A 23,053-nucleotide genomic window follows, 5' to 3' on the forward strand; every position below is an offset into this window, starting at 1 on the left:
AAGATTGTTTGCCCGTGCCTGACATTTCCGAGAAACCCGGCATGAGACAGCAAAATCCACAGGTGTGTTATGAGCTCCCTATTTCCAGCAAGTCGTGTCTTATGCTTGGCTGCTCTGGTTGATGCTGCCAAGTGTAGGAGGAAACCTGTCCAAAACACTGCTAGATCCCTCCAAAGGCCTACTCTATCTTCTTCATAAGCATCTATCAACTGCTTCCCAAGCTTTGCACCCATCTGGGTTATCGAATTATGGATATCATCATTACGTACAATAGTATCGTCCCTATCTGTAGTTGGTATGGAACTGTTAGTGGCATCACCTCCCATTGTATCAGGATTTTCTTCATCATTAGCCATCTGGACCCTGAGTGCTTCTCCCTGGATTACTGAACTTTCAGGGGCTACTTGTTCTACTACATTACCCATTCCACTGGGCACCTCCTGCTTGGACTCTTTAGAGGGCTTCGTGGCAATCTTGATAACTTTGCTGTAAACATTTTGCATCGACTGGGATGCAGAGCGACCAGTAGCATGATAGATTTCACAACGCACCGCATTCAAGACCTTTCTAACAACAATGCCGTTGTCCGGCACCAATGCTATGGTAAGCAGGTATGCACAATAATTCGATAAGCTGACAGCAGTTAAGTAATGTGGCCACACATCTTCTGGAATTGTTGATTTCTTGGCCAAGAGCCTGTTTCGAAGCCATCTAACCTTCGGGTTTTTCGCTTCATCAGAGGTATGTATCTCGCACAAGCATGTTGCGATGTGCCAGACCAGTATGCTGTGGGTATCATTTGCCCCTGTTAGCTGCTGCATAAGGGATTCATTTGACTCCGGCCCATTTGCCCTTCTTAGCTGCTGCATAAGGGCCTCGTTTGATCCGAAGGCATTTAATAAGTAGGTTTCCAACTTTCTTTCTGGATGCTGCAGGCCCTTGAACGACTCAAGTATCGCCGTCTTTACCTCTGACTCCAGCTTCATTCTTGTGGGAAATTTGGCCAACTTGAATATTCTGTGAAATTTGTTCCAACGATGCGAATCAGAAATCAGAAGGTTATACTGGAAGATCCTTTGATCCCACTTGCCCCTGATGAACCAGAACATCGTTCGCATTACTGCCTCCACTATCAGGTTCCGCCAGCACCGATGCTTGACGTACATACAGATCATCAGAACCTTGTTCCATTGAGAGAATACATATAGATAGACCTCTGACAGCTCCTTGGCAATGATAAGACCAACTATGATGCGAGTGACCATCACCCCGTGAGTGATGATATTTTTGTCTGCTTGATCCATCCTCTCTGGTATATGACGGACAGGATATACAAGGTAGCCGGTAGCAGCAACAAGAGACAAAGACATGAGCATTCTCCTGTATGGAAATCCGTCAGCAAACATAGCGGAATGCTTGCTATAGAACAAGTCTTGGAGGAAGGACAATTCCACCTCCATGATGCGGAACGCCCTGTCATAATTGTCTCTCTTCTCTTGCAGGATGTAGCCGAAGACATTAGGCTAGCCTCGTGTATCGGGAGATTATAGAACCGACGGCGCAGCAGCTTGTACATCGCAAATGAGAGGCAGACATCCTTCAATCGGTTGCCAGTATCATTGCTACCGCCCAGCAACCCACTGCTGCCAGCATCAACATTCCATATCTTGTCTAAGGTGACAAGCTTCTTATTATCTGTATCCAACCGAATCCTGTACTGCGCTGATGCAGTTCTCCTCCCCCGTTGGGAGTCATGCAGCACCTTGTCTTCCCCGTAGACCAAGTACTTGTACGACTGCGTACTGATCCCATTGTCGGAGTCGGTTGCATCACCAGAGGGAGAGGGACCGAGTGTGTGCTCGTATCGCATATAGTCGCTAACGAGCCTCGTGTTCTCTTGGTTGATGGTCTGAGCCCCGTCGGATGAGGCGAAGTATGCGATGATGTGGATCGCGTTGAGGGCCCAGATCATCCATAGGGGAATCCTGAGGAGGAAGAATGTCTGCATTCGGAGGAGATTGGCTGCCCAGAAAGAGGACATGAGGTCCAGCAATGGGATCTGCTTGGACCTCTGGTACAGGCGCCCAGTCTTGACGCTGTGCTGCAGGGTTACCAGCAGCACCGCCCATACCTGAAAGTAGTCGTTCACCCTCTTGGCCGAGAGCTGCATCAGGCCCATGGTGTAGTGCACCATGGAGTAGTTGAGCATCTCGATGACTTGGATGGTGGTCGACATGGCCCTGTCCGTGTGCCACGGCCCGAAGCAGTCCAGCAGGAACCTCACCACAAGCAGCAGCGTTGTCATCAACACCCACAGCTCCACGCTTGCTATATGAGTGACACCGTCCATCTTAAACAGCAGTTTCATGGTAGACAGGATTGAAATTACAGCTATGTCTGCGGACGGCATCTCGCCCTTTCTCTCCGTGTGCTGTCTGAGATCTGACTTGAACACCAGCAGCTTCGAACTAGTAAACTAGCAGTAGCTAGGAGAGAAATCAACTTTCAGAAACATGCAAAAATCAGCTTCAAAAAATATTTCCAGAGAGAAGAAATGGTGTGACCTTGGAATGGCGCCCTGGACTGGAAGCCGAGCGGGGACTAGGTCGAGTAGCAGAGGGAGGGGCGGGGAAAAGGGGCGGACGGCTCGATCGGTGGTGCGGCAGCGACAAGACGATGGCGATGTCAGAGTAACACTAGCAGAATCGTCGTATTTGCAGCCTCCAAAACATATTTGGAGAGCACTCCATAATTTCTTTACGGCGGTGGAGGTTGTGTGTAAACAGAAAATTGCGATATATATGGAGCCTGCATATTCCCCCCCTCTTTTTGGCATCAACTTAATTTTCATAAAAACAGTAAATTCCAACAACATTGAAGTACAAAGTTCTTATATATCGACAGGGTCAGGCCGGCTCCGATGCCGGCTCCGATAGGGAAGCAGGGACAGCGACGCGTCGACGGCTCGTTTTGGTGACGGTAGTTGTCTTTTGGTGGTCCACAGACCTTGGTGTAATTTTTATTACGTTCAATGCTTTGTAATTCTGATGACCTTTTGTAATAGATCCGGATCCTTTTTTGAAAAAAGAAGTTCCTAAGTAAGGAGAGAAATGTCAATACTGGCATTAAAAAAATTAGTAGGCGAGGAAAGCCAAATTTGTCACTTTTACATAATTGTAGCAACTGTAGCTATGGGAGAACAACGATGAGCGACATTTTCATACGTAACATCTACTAACTTCGTCCTGATTTATTGGTCCCCACTGTATTTTGTACCAAATTTTGACGATAGATTGAACTACCAAAATGTCCATGCATGTCATAAATAATTATATCATTGAAAACTATGTTCAAATATGAATTCAATGATATAATTTTTTTGACATGCATTAATATTTTATTAGTTAAAGATAACATTTCAAGCCTTGTTTTTGAAACATTTAAAGATACCATTTCAAAGTTTAAAAAAATTCTGGAAAAAAATCCACATTGACATATGGATGTATACGACAAGTGTGTAGAATCTTTTAAGCATTGAAACATTTGTTTTGATTTTTTTTCTAAAAAGTTCGATGTAGCTCGAGCTCCAAAGCGAATTTATGTACCTTTGTCTTATATTCTTGATATATAAACCAGTTAGTACTTACTCTGTTTTTTTAGTCCGCATATAAAATTTGGTCAAAGTCAAACTTTATAAGATTTGACCAATTCTGTAAAAAAATATTAACATCTACAATACTAAAGCTATATGATATGAAAATTAATTTCATAATGCATCTAACAATATTGATTTCATATTATGAATCTTAATATTTTTTCTATAAACTTAATTAAAATTAACAAAATTTAACTTTAATCAAATTTTATATGCAAACTAAAAAGAAATGGAGAGAGTACCGTACAACACTGTCGGAGCCCCCACCCCACCTCACATCCGTGTGGATCATGCGTGATAGTAGCAGGGACACAGTGTGGACAACGCAATTACTGCAATGAGGCGATGGTGTGACAGTGGATCATAATGATTGTTTTTACCTGTGCAATGCGGACTGGTTCTCGTCGGAGCCCACAGAGCAATTATACACACCAAACAAATGCTACGTACAGTGTTTTCATGTTTCATCACGAGACGCTCCGTCGGAAGTGTAACAGCTAGCCGCGTTATCTGATAGCACATATAGTAGTCCCTTCGTTTCTAAATATTTATCTTTTTAAAAAATTTAACAAATGACTATATATGTCCGTATGTTGTAGTTCATTTGAAATATTAAAAAGACAAATACTCCCTCCGTTTTTATTTAGTCCGCATATTAGCTTTGATCAAAGTCAAGCTTTGTAAGTTTTGACTAAGTTTATAAACAAAAATATTAATATATATAATAAAAAATCAATACCACTAGATTCATTATTGAATGTACTTTCATATTATATAGATTTGTTATGATAAACGTTTATATATTTTTCTATAAACTTGGTCAAACTTTGCAAAGTTTGACTTGGGTCAAATCTAATATGTAGACTAAATAAAAACCGAGAGAGTATTTAGGAACGAAGGGAAGGGAGTACCACTTTATTAAATAAGGCGCACTGTTCGTTGGTCAGATCTTTCATCACGTGTGGGTGGTTGAACACATAGGACCACTCACTTACCAGTAAACTAGGAATGCGTCCGTGGGTTGTGGGTGAGCTTAATCAAGGCTGGCTAATAGTACTAATAATCAAACTACCACGTCCTCTGGCGAACAAACCTCCACGTTTGCATTGTAGAACTGGTGGACAACGCGGGGTTTCTGCTTCTGTGCACCCGGTCAACGTACAGGTCTGCGTCCACTAGACTGCACATTAGTAGTGCTGCTTTTGTCCTGATTTATAACTCGCTTTGTATTTTATGTTAAATTTTAACTAGAGATTTAACTAACAAAATATTGACGCATGTCACAAGAAATCATATCGTTGGATTCGTATTTGGATATAGTTTTCAATTGGATTACATTTTATGACATGTATTAACTTTTTGTTAGTTAAATTTAAGATCAAAATTAGACACATAATACGAAGGGAACAATAAACCAGGATGGAAGTAGTACTTGTTTTTTAGAAAAAAAAATTGAAGAAAAGGACGGAGGTAGTACTAGTCAGCTTCGAGTAGGGTAGGACAGTCGACAGGAAGCTATTCGACTAGCAAGATTCCATGCCCAATGCTCCATCTTTCTTCATGAATACACGCGCCTGCCACCGATACAAGGGGACACGAACCGAGAATACCGGAGAAGCACAAATCCTTAGCGCATGTGAGCGGACAAGATAAAGCCCTACCTGATGCTCGGCCTCCATTGGCATTTTCCGGTATATCGTGTCTTTTTTTTTTTGCGGGGGAGGGGTATATGGTGGAGTAGCTTTTTCTTCTAACAGTGTTCTGGCCGAATGGCGGCCCCGTGAAGCCATGGCGTATGCGCTGGCTTTGTTTCTTCCTCCCGGCTTGATGCCTTTAGGGAGGCAGCTATTCAGCTTCGGTATGGAGTCTTCCTCTTCCGTCTTCGGCCGGAGATGGAGTGGTGGCGATCCGGTGATCCCAAGCGGTCTTGTCCCCGGTGATGGACGGACTGGATCTGTGCTTGAGCTGACATTTGGACCCAATTGTAATCTTGATTCTCTGTATAGGGCCCTCCTTGCAAGTTTCAGGGACTATGTTGTAGTTTTATTTTCCTTTGAGTCCTGGTCTGAGCTTTGTACTGCAGCTGCTGGAAAATAAATATATAAATGGTGTCATCTCCAGCTCGCCATAAGAATGCGGCCTCTCCGTTCATTTCATCCCCAGGACGGACAACCACCTAGCTAAAACCTAGGCGCGCGAGTAAGTTGGCTGCCCCCGGATATCGCCCATTGAGGAGCAGCTGCTGAGTCCAGGTACGAACAGCTCACCATTTACCCTGGTTACTACATAGAGATGGTACTCTTGGTATGTATGTTTTCTTTTACATATAAGGGAAGACTTTATTTATTTTTCTTGCTCCGCCTCCAGAAGATGTACACGGAGAAGAAGGTGGCTTACTTAGGGTGTATACTACGTGTTTGGTAGTAGAATTAGTTAACTCCTCCGTGAACTAGTGTGGATATACCACACAACATGTCATAATTTTTTGGCAGATTCCACAGTAAGTCTCTACCACATGCCAAGTGAATGGATGAAATGTGCTAAACAAGCTTAATTTACAAGGTCACTTGTCTTCTCGACAGATAAGAACATCCTTTACTTGATTCCTTTTTCTTCTTTGTGATGAAGTACTAGAAACAAGTTGAGCTTTGGTTACGGGACACACTCCAAGAATCTTTGTGATGCAGTAGAATCAGAGGCGTTGGCAAAATAATTGATTTGTTGTCACATCAAGAATCATGAATGAATTTCAAGCTGTGCAAGATTACAGAGATATATCTCTAAATTCTACACACAAGAATACATCTCTGAACTTACAATGGTGTACAAGATTACACAAAACAAGAACACCTCAGAAACATTATCTCATTTGTAAACATTATAACAAGTGTCGAACAATGTTTAGCTAATTTTGGTAGATGTGAGACAGCATGACGGTGTGGATTCACTCGGGTCAGGGTGTTGTTCCAAAACTATGCAAGGTAAAACACCCTATTTCCCCGAAACAAAAGAAAAAGAAAAAAGAATACCTACCAGGGACATTACATGCTGTTCCAGTCCATGGCACCATGGAGGCATGGCTGGTCAGCCTTCATTGAGTCAGCATCGACACCACAGCTTACCTGAGGACGCGCATCGGCCGTGGATCCGCGCTCCGCTGATGAGACCTCCTCGTGGAGAGGATGCGAGAGCAGCGGCGGATCACGGAGGGAGGAAGAACTCAGGCTCAGGAGGTGGTCGGGACAAAGGGGATCTCTCCTAAGGTGGGAGAAAGATAGGTGAGCAAATGTAACGTGCGATGAGAGAGGAAAAGTAACCCCCCGTGCGATGGGTGCACGAGTGGACGTAGCCACGCAAATGCGTGAGTCGATAGGAGGGAAGATCCATTCGACTATTCGAGGCTGCTGAGGGGTAGGACAAGCGAAGCACGAGGTGGCTGGGAGGATGGTTGATTTTTTTTTTTTTTGGAAAACCCCATCCGACCCCACATATATTCATCCTCATCTGCTTGCCGGACCAAGCCCTAACCACTTCACACTCCTCTCCCCTCCACTCCCTCCGCCACCCGAGCTCACCTCCCGCGATTTTCGGCCTTCTCCGGCATGATAGACAGCGGATCTAACTCCGACCAGTCCGTATCCGTCGTCTGGGGTGTCATCTCGTGCGCGTTGGAGGAGGTAACGGCAGTTTGCATTGCACTCCGCTGCTCCCGGGAGGACAGCGCCCGGCCGAGGGACGGATCTGTCCGACGCAACTCCATAGCGTCGGCTCAACGGGCGCTCGGGTCCTCTAGGGCTGGACCATCACGGTCCCGACAGCCGAGAAATCTCTCCTTCCCCTCACCGGTCGGGCAGACTATGAGCCCCACCGGGAACGGGCGGCCCGCCCTGAGAAGGAGAGGATAAGGGCCGCTAAGGCCCGTATCGCGGCGAAAATGGCGGCGGCGGAGGCGGCTGATGCGGCGGCGCAGTCGGCTGCAGAGGTGGAAGCCATCTGCGCCCCTCATTGTGAAGAAATGGCAGCGGATGAACACGCACACCCTCGCCCGAGAGCAGAATCGGGCGGTCAATGCCATGGCCGGACTACCACCGAAGAAGAAGGAGGACAGCGACGACGAGGATAGCTCCGACGACGAGCAGATCCGACATGATCCCTACTGCGTCTTTTACCGGTACTTTCACGAGAAGGACGACAAGGGCGTCTGGAAGGGCAATGGTAGCAGTGGATGATGTCCACTATAGCCAAACATGCCAAATTTTGGTACTCCGATGACATGTTTAGTATAGTGTGATGGAGTAGCAGGGCGATGTGTGCGCATCGACGTAGTTGCATGAGTTTGTCTAGATTTGAGATATGATAATTGAGGTGTCCGGATGTGGATGCATTATTTGAGGCATGACCAATCAGTGTCCGCGGACGCGCCCAGACGCGTCTGCGGGCGTTTGAGGGGCCGGAGTTGCAAAGTCCGGTTGTAGATGCTCTCACGCCGCCTCCGCTCCTCTTTCCTTTCTGGCCGCCGAGCACAACCGATCTCATGCCGCAGTCGCCTAGACTCCCCCGCTCCCCTTTCCTTCCACACTGCCACCAATGGCTGGCGCCAGGTAAGCCCGGGCGCAACCAAGGAAGGTGGCGGTGGGGAGTATGCTATTGTGCTCAGGGGTGGGCACCTGGATCGGACTCGACTGATATGTCTGGTCTATTGGGACACTGCTTGGCTCCATGGGTGGTGCCTGATCTAGATTGCCTCACCCCTTCCCTTGCTCGGTGTGCTTCTCCGTACGGATCTTGGTTGCAAGACTTGCTAGTCCTTGATGCGGATGGAGCTGGAGGTGGGGATTTAGATCGGAGAAATCCTTAACTAGAATTGGTCGGGTGTGACGATGGCGACACCCGACGGCGCCGTTTATTCTCCATGGAGACCCTCGTCAGATCTGCTACTACCTCCATCACACCATTTGTCTCCGGTGGAAGTTCTAACAGCGGTGGGCGGAAAACGGTGCTTTCGGCATCGTTTCCTTCTTAAAGGCGCCGCTTGGGGAGGTAGGTGGCTGGTGAACACCGTTGGGTTGGTGTTGGTGGTGATTTGGATCAGGAGATGACGCAGCTACGGCAGGTCTCGACGGCGTGGCGTAGCGAGGTCTCGGCGATGGACGTGTGTTGGGTGGTGGCACTGTCTGGCATCGTGGTGGCTTCGACAGCAGTTGGGCCTGTGGCAAGGTCAATGCGTTGATCTCTCCCAAAGTTGGGATGGCGGAAGATGGCAGCGGCGGATTCTAGAGCATGTGCATGCACCTGAGGGTTGGCTAGACCGGTTGGTGTTCTCAGCTCGCCGTGGGAAGGCTTGGTGAGGCAAGTGGATTAGATGGTATTCGTTGATGCATGGTCATGGCACACTATCAGGCTAGTAGGTGTAGGGACATTGATTGCCAGCAAGATGGTTTTGGATTGATTCATGTATTTATTTTGTCAGACATTGTTCAATAATATAATAAAGATGGATTTGTGCACCGCTCGATGCAGAGGCCAGGAGTCATCCTCCTTTTCGAAAAAAAATCAAGACAGTTTGATCAAAGCTCAAAATTGCACGAAGGAGTATGTTGATTTAAAAATAAATTAGATACAGTTCTCTTTAGGAATTCTGGTATATTTGAAGGTGGCTCTCTACAGATTAGGTGCTTTTGGGTGTAGGGGAGCACGGAAATTGCACAATAAATACTATGGGCCATTTTCTCATCATTTAGAGTGGGTAATACTGCATACAAACTTCAGTTCCTAGAGCATGTCAAGATCCATCCAGTTTTTCATATGAGCCAATTAAAGCAACACATTGGACCTGAAGCTATTCTTAGTCTTGATTTACCAGTGGTAAACCCAGATGGCACTCTCAAGACGGGACCAGCTGGTGCCTTGAAAGTACGGCAAATCTCTACAAATATTCTTCCAGTAGTCCAATGGCGTATTCAGGGGAGTTTACCACCTAAAGATGCTACTCCCTCCGTCCCTAGTGTCAGAAACGGTCTTATATGATGAGACGGAGGGAGTAGACACTAGAGACGGAGGGAATTCATGAAAAGATGCAGTCTTCGTCAAACACATATTCATGCCTTCTTCCGCACAACAACAGAATCTTAGTGCGCGGCTGCAAGCCTGCAACAATGACAAGAGGTTATGTCGTCTCTGAAGAAGGAAGTTTTATTTTTTCGTGGTTTGACTTTTGTAATTCCCCAATTTTTCTCAAATGGCTGCACGGACCTATACTTGAGTGATCTCTGTTTGAGGGCAGATATATGAAAATATGCTTCGCTCCGCCCTCTTGTGTGCTAGGTTCCCGATTGCTCTGAGTAGGTCCAGAGTTTTCCCCGTGCACACCCCGGTGTCCCAGTACTCAACCAAGGGGGGCTATAAATTTATTGTCTATTCTTCTAACTACCGAAAAAGGGTCTCCCCCACTTTCTATTCCAAAGCAATCAACACCGTACACATAGCATTGCTGAGGCAAGCAGTACATCAAGCTCAAAAGAAATAGAAGAAACAAATGTCAACAACGGCAGCTCGACAAAGCGCGGATGACCCGCCACCACCGCGCCCTTCAGAGACAAACCATCATAGCCCGAGGCTCCAATCTGCCGCGCACCAAGCAACACCTTCAAGAAGGGATGCTGCCCGGACGAGTCCTAGGGTTTCCCCCGGCACACGATGGGAAGTGGGGGATGGCTACAAGGAAGGAATGGTGGCACCCGTTGGTGTCACCGCATCGGAGCCGGACGAACCGGCAAGGATTTCTCCCGCACTCCAAAACCCACCGCCCATCCGGAGCCGACCAGCCAAACCACCGCCCAACACCATGCGCCATCGCGGTTGCGCCGCCACCCACGACGTCTTACCGCGAGCACCAACACGAGGCCAAGAAGACCGGAGAGAAGTGACAAGTGACGAAAGCAGCTACACCAAGGCCGAGTGGGAGGGAACCACCCACCTCCATCATGTGAGAGGCTCGCGCCTCCGGCACCGTCGCGGTCACCGTCCGGACATGGCAGCAGGGCATGCCAGGCCCAAAACGGGCCCGCTAAGCCCCGCCGGCCCCGCTGTAGCAGGCTGGAGTCGGCGCCACCAGCACCCAACCACTCATCGCCGCTCCCCCCGCCTCCTGGAAGTCACGCCGCAGACCTGCCACGCCGTCGGCCCACCCAGTAGGGCACAGATCTGGGCCGAGCGCTGCCGCCAGGTCGCGCCGCTGCGCCACCCCGTCGCCAACGACGACGCCGCCGTCCAGCTGCCCGCTCGGACGTGCCGAGGAACCAGCCGCCACCCGGTCCGTCGCCGCCTAGGAGCACCCCCCGGTGCAACTCCGCCCCGTGCCGGAGAGCCGCCGGGAGGGGAAGGCCAGGGGGTCGCCGCCACCAGTGTCCCCGGGGCTAGGCCGGCCGCGGGTGCCAGCGACGGCGGTGGGGAGGAAGGGGAGAGGGGGGCTGGTGGAGGGGGAGGCTAACGCGCGGCCGGTCGCTCGCGGGTGCGACGCGATCCATTCCTCTAACTTCAGACAATCAATCATCTAATTCGTACTAATTTGATGGTAATGTCCTATTTTTGGGCTGATTTACCAGAAAATGTCATGAACCTTGGTCAAATTTCATGTTGAGTAGGTACATCATAATTCCAAAACAAGACGTGAATAGAGTTGAGAAGTTAACACACACAGATCAAATTTTCACAAATTAGAAGTCACAAGTCAAACCAAGAGACAATTCACATTTGAACAATATTGGAGAAAATAATAATTTTGCTCTAGGATGAAATCAAAGAAACAAGAAACATCCATCAAGAAACTGTGATGGACTGTCGAGTGCCCTAAACATGGTCTTCTGCATAATGCTTATTGCTCTTCTGTGGTGTTGCCAGCAAAAAACATTGATCATGTGTTCATCGAATGCTGTGTGGCTAATATCATGTGGAGGTAGATGTTATATTGGACCGGGCACCAGAGCATCATCCCATCAAAAGATAACTCTACCCGGTTGCTAGCGGAAGGGGTTGAACAGCCTGGTCATCTTGATCACATGGTAGATTTGGAAGGAAAGGTATAATCATGTTTTCAACAACACACCTTTTCCCTGTGTCAAGTGTGATCGACACTTGCAAGAGTAGTTTTCATTCTTGGGCAATCGCTGGAGCCTTAGGTCATAGCTAGGCAATTTGTCCTGGTCGGGTGCTCCTGTAAAACTTTGTTTCTCCCGTTCTTAATATTCCGTCATGGTTGAAAAAATAATCAATTCTGCAAACTGTAATCAACACCTAAATAACCGAACTTTCGATGGTGGATCACAAAAGGAATTTTTGTTGTTAAACAATCACAGCAGAATACCAGTAGGAAACTGAACGTCAATTTATTCGATCAAATATGGAATAGATTACATGGCTAAATCTTGAGCATGGAGGAATCCAATTTAAGAAGTGCAAAGAAATCCAGTTCAAATCATAATCGATGAGGTGATGGTTACAAGGTGGGTTGAAAGTATGTGTGGCCCGCGTCGTTGTTGGGGAGGGGACCAGGCTCCAAGCGCTATGTTCGGATTTTGCCCAAAATCCACTCTACCAATTTTTTGATGGTGAGCCCAAATTAGGTCTTTACTTGGATGGTTATCATTTTTTTTGGCATGGTTCATTATGGACAAGCAAAACCTTCACCAAAGTTTTGGTTAGTCAAAAAATTTGGTAGCGTAAATGTTGGGGAGCTTGCCACGTGATGGGAGAGGTGGTACATAGTATTCGGAGATATAATAAGTGAAAATCATAGTCAAAATCATGGATTGGAGACTGTATAAAGGTCAAATGTGCATAACATTTTGGGATGGAGAGAGTAGCTCTTTGTTTGAGCATTGGAGTGTGTGTGAAAAGCTAGGGGTTAAATAAACTACATTTTTTCTACAACCACATTTGTTCAAAGTCCATTTTCTTAAATTCTTTGATTGCGAATATATTTGATGAATTGGTCTTGCAGGCTTCATCTTGCCTACAAGGAACAAATACGGATGAGCTAGGAATATGATGGACATCCAAGAAATTCGTGATGGTGTGTCATCCCTCTTCGTCATGCTGAATAAGGAGACATTCGTCCTGTTTCGGATTGAGTTTCTTGTGGTCCTGCTCACACTCTTGTTCCTTGCAATGTTCATCATGGACGTCTTTCGTCGCCACATCCGCAACAGAGTCATGAAAACCATCTTTAGCATCTTGGATGGCGTCTCTGACTCTATTATCTTATACCTGCTGGGGGCCATGCAAACGGCCAAGTTCAAGAATCAGCTGTTCCCGGTTTGGGCCCTCGTGCTTGTTAGTTTCCGGTACAACGTCGACTTCATCTCTGGCTATGGTGTTGATGACCGCCATGGGCGACGGTTCATGGAGTGGAGGAATGTGGTGAAACTTCTGGGATCGGCGTTCTTGAACTGGTCACGTGGCTCAAGGTTCACACTTCCACTCTGGTCACTTTGGGCTCTGCAGATACTAAGGAGCTGGTACAGATACCATTCCTATCTTCTCGCACTCAATTCTGTCTGGCATGGTAAGAGTTCAGAGGTCGTTGCTGGCCCTCACACTAGCAACTGGAAACCGGAGGACTGCAACCCAGAGAATAATATGGAAGGATACAAATACTTGATCCATGGAGAAACCTATCAGAGAATCAAACTCAAGAAGCCTCAGTATGTCTTGTTTATCGATACTCAGAATTACCACCAAGCTGAGCGCGGTTTTTCATCGCTGGTTACCCTAGACAATATCTGGGGATGTCGCAGGCACCTGTTAAACCCAAACAACAATAAGGGGAATGACCAAAAGGACCTATGTCTGGCCTTCGCCTTGTCCAGGCTGCTCCGGTGCGGGCTCGAGGATGTGACACTTCAACAAGATATCTTCCGCATCAACCGAAAGCTAGTTAAGACTAAGATCCTTGAGGAGGAGAACACTGACCGTGCCTTTAGGGTCATGGAGCTGCAACTCTCCTTCGTAAATGACTACTTCAATACCCGCTACCCTATGGTCTTCTGGAATGGGTTCCCTTCTCTCTTCTTAAATTTGCTTCTCTCCATGGTGACCTTCTTTGTTGTATGCTGGCTTGCTGTGGACATCCGTAAGGTCTATATGCCCCCGAAAAACGATCGAGCTCGTGTGGTGCATGGGTTCAATGTTGACATGATCATCACCTGGGTATTCATGTTTTTTATGCTATTTAAAGAGATCTGGGAGATGGTCAGCTACTTAGTCTCAGACTGGACAAGATTACTCCTAGTGTGCAGCTATGCACGGTGGAAGGAAGAGCGCACTAGAAACAGATGCATGGAGGGCACAATATCATCCTTTTTCAGATCTAGGATAACTAGTAAGCAGTGGCATGGACTTATTGACCAGTACGTCTTCTTAGAGTCGTATGATGACAGGCCAAGATTTTCGAATCTGATGCACAAGATAACCACTGGAATGGTTCCAAACAAGGATGATGGAGTAACACTCCGCAGTGCCATCAATGTGCCAGAATGTGTCAAGCCAGCAATACTGAAGAAGCTCTGTGCAAGCCTAGAGCAGCTCAGCTCTCCTAATATTGTACATGATCAGGAGCAAAGCCATTTTCTGCCCAGGGTCATCACGTCACTGTCCGGCAATGACGGTGACCGAAGGAAGCGTTACAGTTGGGCCTGCTACGACCTGCCCACATGCTCTCATGTAATTTTGGTGTGGCATATTGCAACCAGCCTCTGTGAAATGAAGCTTGCTCAAGACCATGACGTCGACTTAAGCAAACATGGGTTCCTAAGCTCACTCTTGTCATATTTCACAAGTTGTTTCTCATCGAAACCATATCTTGTGGATGTGGACGAGAAGAGGAAAGAAAATAAGAAAGTAAATGAGAAGTTGACTGGTAAGCTACAGGAAATGTATATCACTGCGAATAGCTTGTCTCGGTACTGTGCATATCTGCTAGTTTCAAAGCCGGACCTGATCCCTGACAGCTTTTATGTACCCTACATGGTCTTACAAGAAACCGTGACATGTGCTCGTGATGACATTCTTAAAAATTGTGACTCGCTACTGAGCAGGTATGCCAAACTGATGGAAGAAGCAGAGAAGGCCATCCAAGATGCCGACGACGTCATGGAGAAGGAAGATATTGTGCGATTAGGTGCAAAACTGGGCAAGGAACTGATTGATCAAGAGACTGAAGAAGAATGCTGGGAGATTCTTTCTGGGGTATGGGCTGATTTACTAGTGCATATTGCCCCCACTTGGAACGCAGAGGCACACAAGGAGTGCCTTGAGTCAGGAGGGGAATTTGTAACCTATATCTGGGCATTGTTGTGGCATTGTGGAATCGAGAAGAGCAAATTATGGCCAGTGGAAGATCTGTATGACATTGTGGTGGTCAGAGGGATGCAGAATAACGGGAACACATGTTACTTCAATGCAGTGTTGCAGAGTCTCCTTGCACTTGATAAGCTGCGTGCAAGGATGTTAGGACCGGGTGCTCCGACAGGGAAACTTGGTCAAGAACTACAGAAGCTCTTCAAAAAGACAAGCAATATCAATGGCACAGGAGGTGTGCTGATGCCAGAGAAGCTCTTCTTAGATATTTGCTCAAGGAATTCAGATTTTAGACCCGGCGTGATGGAAGACAGCAATAACATGCTTGGTTCCTTGATAAATGGTTTGAAGAATGAGGAAGGTACAATGGTTGAGTCACTATTCCGCAGTGAGGTTGCTAAACATGTCTCCGGCAAAGAGTGTGAGCACACATCAATTACAATGGAGGACCTTGATCTCAGTCTAGCAATACCACCAAAGAAGCCTGCATCAATCGAGGACTGCTTGGATTTGTATGCCACTGGATTGATCGAGGATTGGCATTGCATAGACTGTTCAGCTGCTTCTGCAGCTGGAAATACCTCTTTGAACCAAGATACAACAATCGATGGCCAACCCGAACAGTCAAACAATAAAACATACAAAAATGAGGAATCTGGCCATCCAGCTGACAGGCAAACGAGAACAACATATGGGAACAATGGAAAGCTACCGGTGATTGATGGCAATGCAAATCAAATGGAACAGAGCCATAAAAAACAGAAAGACGAAAAGAAGATATGCAGGGCTGCAATAGTACAATATCGCATTACCAAGTCGGCGCCTATACTAACCATTCATCTGAAGAGATTCAACTATGTCCACTCTGATAGGCCATACGAGTTGCAAGAGCGTGTGAACTTTGAAGATACACTTGATATAACAAAGTTCATAGATCCTGGGTATTGACACTTACACTTTTACCAGTTTAATATATCTAAGATATTGGTCTATTTAAATTTCAGATCTCAGATGATCTCAGTGGGCATCACATTGTTGTTGTTCCGATTCAAGAAAAATAATAGCTGACCACTATTATTTCCTCTAATTTTCAGGCATCTCAAGGACGACGAGTACAAGTACCGTCTAGTTGCTGTCATTGTACACAGTGGACCGACCCTGCGCGAAGGACACAATTTTGCCTATGTGAGAGCAAGCCAAATTGGATGCCAACAGCAGGCGAGCCATGACGATCCAACATGGTTCTGTGCAAGCGACGAAAGCATCACAGAAGTATCACTAAAAGAGGTGATCGAGTGTCAGGCCTACATTCTTTTTTATGAAAGGGTCGAACAGCCAAAGGCCAAGCCAGTTGTAGAAGAGCATCCACCAACCGGTCACTGATGAGGAGAAAGATGGATGGGAAGGGAAAACAGTTGTGTATTATTTTTGTTGTTTCATTCAGCAATCAGCATAGTTTGGTTTATTTTGTGGAGTGTTGTGATCCCATCGTGGGAAGGGCTTGAAGTTTTGGATGAAGAGCTCGCTCGAACCGTTGCTTTGACTTTGATTTTCGCAATTCAATTTGGTTGTAATGGAATAATCATATCCATTTGCAAACTGTGTTCGTATTTATCTTTTCACTGTTTCCCTCACCCGAAATTGCAATCAGAAACTTGATGTCTTAAATCCAAATTTTAGCTTTGTATTGTCTTGTTTGAGAAACATAATTCGGAATTTTGAACTGACCTGAACTTTACCGGCTTCGTCAATGAAGCATAATTCAGAATTTTTAACTGTGCCACCTTATTTACCGTTTTCCTCACCTGCAGCTGCAAACAAAACAAAACCAAATCAAAGACCATACAAGGTTTGTTAGATGTAACTCCAAATTCAGATTCTATCTTGCCTTCTCTGAGAAGCTTAATTCAGAAACTTTTACTGAGCTGTATGGTTGCTTCGTCAGATGAAGTGCCGTTCACCAGTGAGTACTGGTGCAGACTGTTCATATGTAATGTTTTCCAGTTGCAAACAAAACCAAGCCATCTACAGACTAGAGTTACTGATTGGAGTACATAAAACTAGTTGCAATCGGCTGAAGGGTTGATGCATCCGCCGTCATCCTGGAGGACGGAGGAGCCCTAGGACCCAGTAAATCCTCGGCCACGCCGCAGACCGGCCCCGCTCTTGCCCCTTCCCCTGTTCCCCGAACAATAGTCCTCTCCTCATCAGTGCGATGTTCCTGACTCGCCAATACAGTATAGATTTTTAAAGTAATGTAGTGGTGTAGTGTAGCTGTTCTGTTCAGAAAATTCAGGACCAAATTGCAGAGCATCTATTGTCACAAAATGTAAAAGAGAAGGTGATCTCATACAGGAAGAACACTCCAGTTGTTCAGAATGATAGGATATCACCCTGCAGCTACATCTGTCAAACAACACCTCTGCTGCAAAGGGAATGCACTTGCCAGCCCACAAAACGTTGTGAAACAGATATGTAGACCCTCGGATAATAAGTGCTTACAGAGTTGTGATAGCTTAACAAGGATACGGGAATAATCTGTGCTCAGGAATTTCAGTTAACAAGTACTAGTACTACTTTGCAGGCTTGCACCCATCTAACAAACCAAAGCACAGGATCATCACGGGTCAGGTGATTCTGCCCTCATGTACCTCAGAGGAACTGAATTGAGGGCATGAGACTGCTGGATCACAGCTTTGGATTATGGCCTCCTGGAGCTCAGTAGTTTGGCTTCATGTTGCCGTCGGACGATCAGAGACTGCCGGTAAAGGTTCAGGTCAAGGCCATCAACGTTCCTTCCCACACGTGCTTGCAGAATCGCCTGCAGGATGCCCGTGAGCAACAGATTCGATGTAGCATCATTATTCCAATGATACCAGCTATATATAATTCACTGACAAAAGCAGGAGAAGGACAGAGAGCTACGTCGTTGTTCGGCCGGATCAGGAGCTCGCCGATGAACTGAAACATAGAGCTGCTGCGAAAACTGATGTCCCTCAGGTGTTGGGTGTCGATCTTCAACCTTGCGCTGCCATCCTGAATAACAGCGACCGCAGAGTCCAGATCGTATGACTGAAGGCTGGAGAATTGCAAGACAAGAAGGCTAGCACGGTTAAAACTTGTAGTTTTGAGGAGAAATCAAAGTAACTGGCAGACATACATTCCTGTTACCCGGAGGGACGCCCCTTGCTTGAACATCTCCGAGGAGGGCTCCAGCTCTTGCAGAGTGACAGGCACACCTGGTTTCAGAGTAGAAGATGCCATCTAGCTAGCACACGGGGAACTGATGAAAGGCAAAATGAGGGGGTTATGTCTAGTCTCCGGTGATAGTCTTCGCAATCAAGAAAAGTACTGATACTGTTTCAATATTACAAGATTGTACACTGGAAGTTGATACAACTATGGCACTGATACTGTTTGACTGTATCAACATTTACCCTGCTGCTCAACATTGCATCTGTTCAGATACATGAGACTGCAATATGCATACTATTGTTGTATACTGATCTAGCATTATAATCTCAATTACGGGGAAGGAGGCATCAGCTGCCAAAGAAGGGCTTCAAACCAGACATGCAATTCCAATCCCAATCCCATACAGTCATTCCAACATTCTGGAATGAGATCTACAGTAATCTGAAACTTGACTCGATCCCTAGTTTTGCACCTGACAGAAACCGCTAACAACGTACCTAACGCGCACGGGCTGCCTGATGAAATCTAAAGCCCTGGCAAAGATTGCCTGCTGCTCCTCCACCGCGCGTCGCCGGCGAGGCGGCCTCGCCAATGCGCGCAAACAGTCCAGCCGCTCGAGGCACGAGGAGGGAAACTGGCGAGCGGGAGGGAGGGAGGGAGGGATTGGGTCGGAGACGCGAAGATAGCCTGGGGGAGGATGGGTGGGAGGACGGCGGCGGGGGAGAGATTCCGGCGAACGGCGGCGGATGGAAACGGGAGGAGACGAGGAGCACCACTACTGGTACTTTTTTTTTTTGGTTATATAAACTGGTACTGGCACTGGATAACCGAAAACCCATATATGACGCTAACAGCGTCAAATTGCCAGGGAAACGCACAGGCCCAGTCATCCGCTGGTGACCGACCGATCACTACTGTCCAGCCACCACGTTAGATTTTGGACAAAATGTACCATTGTATTCCCTTTGAACATCACTACTTGAGTAAATTAAAAAACATCACTACTTGAATAAGTTATAAAAAACATCACTACTTGGATAAAGAATGTTGTTTATCTAAACAAAAATGCCATCCTTTATAACCCAATAAAGAGCATTGTTTATCAGATGGAGTATTTTTTTTATCGGGCCGGTTTCTATAGGTTTTCTTGGTCGGTTTCTATCCAAAAAAACATCTATTGGGTTTCCTTTACAGACTGAATTTTTTTAAATCTTGATAAATCAATTTTTTAATGTTACGGATTTTTTGGATATAATTTTAAAAAGTAAGTGAATTTAATAAATTTTCATTAATTTTAGAAAATGTTCTCGAAATGTATAGAATGTTCTTGAAGTTTGATCTTTCTTTAAGTGTGAACATAATTTTGAGATGTGAGCATTCTTAAAAAAAGAATGTTTTATAAAAGGCCTGAAGATTTTTTAAAAATTTAAACACTTTTCAAGACGCCGACATTTTTAAAAATTTTGGTATTGTTTTAAGACATGCCTGACCATCGCATTGCATGGAGACCTGAGAAGTGGCGGAGGTGGAAGGCGCCTCTGGTTGGTACACTTAGTTGCATAGGGCCCTTTCTGCCCACACTTGTGGCAAGTCACATCTGAGGGCGGGCGAGAGTGAGGAAGATCTCTTGTCCTCAAAGCCCGAGGCCTCTCCTGATAAGCTGGGTTGGGAGGGTGGGAAGGACCACAATCTTTGAGTTGCTTGTGCTGTTGAGGACGAAATGGAGGAGGACTTGGAACCCAGAAATTTTTCTGTTTGTGAAAAACCTAAGAGAACGAAGAAGGTGGGGTGGAGTCCCTGAACCTCTTCCTTGAAGTTTCCATCTTGTTCTTAGCTGTGTCTTGCTTAAGAGCCAAGTTGTAGAACATTGAGAACTCAGTTGGGGTGTAGAGCGTAAGGGGAACTTGCAGATCATCCCTAAGACCATTCCTGAACTGATAAATCTTGCTTTCATCATTTGGAACATCTTGCTTGGCATAGTGGGCAAGCCTCTGGAAATCTGAGTTATACTGATAGACAACCAACGTGCCTTGCTTGAGATTCCTGAACTTCTCGCACATGCCCTCTACTGCACTTGTGGGAATATAGTGCGCTCTGAAGTGTTTGCAGAACACGCTCAATCAATCACCTGGCCCTCTCTGGAATCTTTGTATGGTTGCCACCAATCCGCAGCTTGATCCTTGAGGTTGAAGGTAGCAAACCTGATGAAGTCCCCTGGCCTGAAATTACTGCTATCAAAATGCTTCTTCGTGCCGCGAGCCAATCTTCTGCGTCCATAGGCTCCAGGCAAGAACTGAAAGTCTTGGGCTGATTGCTTAGAAACTAGTTCAACGTTGCAAATTGGGGCTGATTGTAGAAGTTCCTTGCCCTTAATTTCCTTGGTTTCCTTGGTTCCTTCTTGCTTCAACTGGAGGAGCATTTTAGTATTTGTATTTGTATTTGTATCTGCCATCAAAGCTTGCCATGCCTCCGGAGGCAGAGGTGGCGGACAAGGATTTGGATCCTCACCGTCTCGACTCGGATTACCACGAGTAGTGGAGGCCATCCTGAAGATGGAGATGAAGTTTAGATCCACAATTAAGAAGATTGATAGTTGAATAAGCTGAATTAGTAAGGCTTGAAGGATCCAACATAAATCCTCATCAAGTATAGCATCCAAGCTGAAATTGCAAGAATGCTTTCCAAAGATTAATGGAATCGCCGATTGATTAGGAAGCCACTTGAAAAAAACAAAGTATTGAGCGTGCCAATTGAGCTCAGAGCAAATACATGACAGAGATTTTGTTCGACATTTTTGTGGTGAGACCCACGTAGGCTTGATCGTACATTGGTTTTCATAGTACAATGACGTTCAAAATGCCCCTGAGCCATAGCGGACTACAAGGGCTCGCTAAACCACCACGAGACTATCCTCTGTAGGAAAGGCCATGGACAAATGAACAACTAGATGTCGAACCCCAACCTCACATCATGCATATGTTGGAGGGATATGTGATACCTCCTTTCAGTGATCCGGTAAAGGAATAGGAAAGTATACCACACCTATTTCCCTAGAGGTACCATGGGTTATCGAACACACGAGAGGAAGATTCCCTTGAAGCGATGGTCTCTAGAAAGCTTTTGTTAAAGGATCAATTCCAGCTTTTGTCTGAAGCAATCAAGCAAATGGTGATTCAAATACTTATAATAAAAAGAGGTACGGGTATGAGGTCTTAATGCTTGCAACCATGTATTTGTGTTGGGACAAGATATGCTATTAATTTGTGCGATGGAAGTCACCCATCGAGATATGCTTGTTATGAATAGAAGTGGGGGTGTGTCCAAATAATATCTTGACCGACATGAGTCCTGCATCAAGAATTAGTTGTCCTACCAGAGGCCCTATTTGTTGCACGGGGTTGCCTCAGTAATTAAGATAATAAATACCATACAATAGCTTTGAGCGTTTAATGACTACACCCCATGAATCCCCAAGGATTGGATCCGTGCTCCCACACTAAACCCTTCTATCACTAGTGTTCAGAATAAAACTTCACGTTCTCCCCGCACTTAGCCTCACCATTACTCGATCTCCATGATCCTGGGTACCTGCATGGATGCAGATCCCCAACAAGACAAGAGACATCGATGGAACAATTTTATTTCACACATACGGATGTTAATTCAAAGCCCTTACATTGATCCCCACAACAAATATGGAGGGCTGCAAGGCCTATGCCTCAACCCATACCTTATTGAACTACTTACACACGGAGATCAGATCGCAAGAAGAAAACAATGAAGGACACATCTTGAAAATTGATTGCTTGCAAATATGTCTTACAATGGCTGCCTTGTGTGATGCACAATTACAAGTATGAACTGGAGGGAATTGGACTATGGTGGTGACGGTGGCTATGTGATACGTCTGGCAGAGTAAAGCCAATGACTACTCGATAGTTTAGTGTGCCATGCTTTACGGCTTAGAACCGGGACTTTAACGATGTTTTGAACGTCATGGAGCATATGAGATGTTCCAGGAGTTGAAGTTCATATTTCAAGCAAATCCCCGGATTGAGAGATATGAAGTCTCCAATAAGTTCTACAGCTACAAGATGAAGGAGAATAGTTCTGTCAGTGAACATATACTTAGAATGTCTGGGTACCACAACCACTTGACTCAACTGGGAGTTAATCTTCCTGATGATAGTGTCATTGATAGAGTTCTTCAATCACTGCCACCAAGCTACAAGAGCTTCGTGATGAACTATAATATGCAAGGGATGGATAAGACAATTCCTGAGCACTTCGCAATGCTAAAGGCCGTGGAGGTAGAAATCAAGAAGGAGCATCAAGTGTTGATGGTCAACAAGACCACCAGTTTCAAGAAAAAGGGTAAAGGGAAGAAGGGGAACTTCAAGAAGAACAGCAAGCCAGTTGCTGCTCAAGTGAAGAAACCCAAGTCAGACCTAAGCCTAAGACTGAGTGCTTCTACTGCAAAGGAACTGGTCACTGGAAGCGGAACTGCCCCAAGTATTTGGTAGAAAAGAAGGATGTCAAAGTGAAAGGTATATTTGATATACATGTTATTGATGTGTACCTTACTAATGCTCGCAGTAGTGCCTGGGTATTTGATACTAGTTCGGTTGCTAACATTTACAACTCGAAACAGGGGCTACGGATTAAGCGAAGATTGGCTAAGGACGAGGTGACGATGCGCGTGGGAAATGGTTCCAAAATCGATGTGATCGTCGTCGGCACGCTACCTCTACATCTACCTTCGGGATTAGTTTTAGACCTGAATAATTGTTATTTGGTGCCAGTGTTGAGCATGAACATTATATCTGGATCTTGTTTAATGCGAGACGG

The 23,053-nt window shown here is 45.9% G+C and overlaps 2 protein-coding genes across 2 annotated transcripts; one reads left to right on the plus strand and one right to left on the minus strand.

Moving 5' to 3' along the window:
• The first annotated feature begins 5,400 nt into the window (after positions 1-5,400).
• LOC123070429 (uncharacterized) lies at positions 5,401-16,678 on the plus strand. Its single transcript, XM_044493657.1, has 3 exons — positions 5,401-5,907; positions 12,654-15,951; positions 16,105-16,678. The coding sequence occupies exons 2-3, from the start codon at positions 12,698-12,700 to the stop codon at positions 16,391-16,393; spliced, it is 3,543 nt and encodes a 1,180-aa protein (XP_044349592.1). The 5' UTR covers positions 5,401-5,907; positions 12,654-12,697; the 3' UTR covers positions 16,394-16,678.
• Positions 16,679-17,340: 662 nt separating this feature from the next.
• Positions 17,341-18,974, minus strand: LOC123182928 (CST complex subunit TEN1). The gene is made up of 4 exons (XM_044595615.1): positions 18,703-18,974; positions 18,171-18,293; positions 17,936-18,089; positions 17,341-17,831 (listed from the first exon to the last, which is right to left on the minus strand). The coding sequence occupies exons 2-4, from the start codon at positions 18,272-18,274 to the stop codon at positions 17,712-17,714; spliced, it is 378 nt and encodes a 125-aa protein (XP_044451550.1). The 5' UTR covers positions 18,275-18,293; positions 18,703-18,974; the 3' UTR covers positions 17,341-17,711.
• Positions 18,975-23,053: the final 4,079 nt, after the last annotated feature.

Source organism: Triticum aestivum, chromosome 1A (assembly GCF_018294505.1).
Source record: "Triticum aestivum cultivar Chinese Spring chromosome 1A, IWGSC CS RefSeq v2.1, whole genome shotgun sequence".
Lineage (NCBI taxonomy): Eukaryota > Viridiplantae > Streptophyta > Magnoliopsida > Poales > Poaceae > Triticum > Triticum aestivum.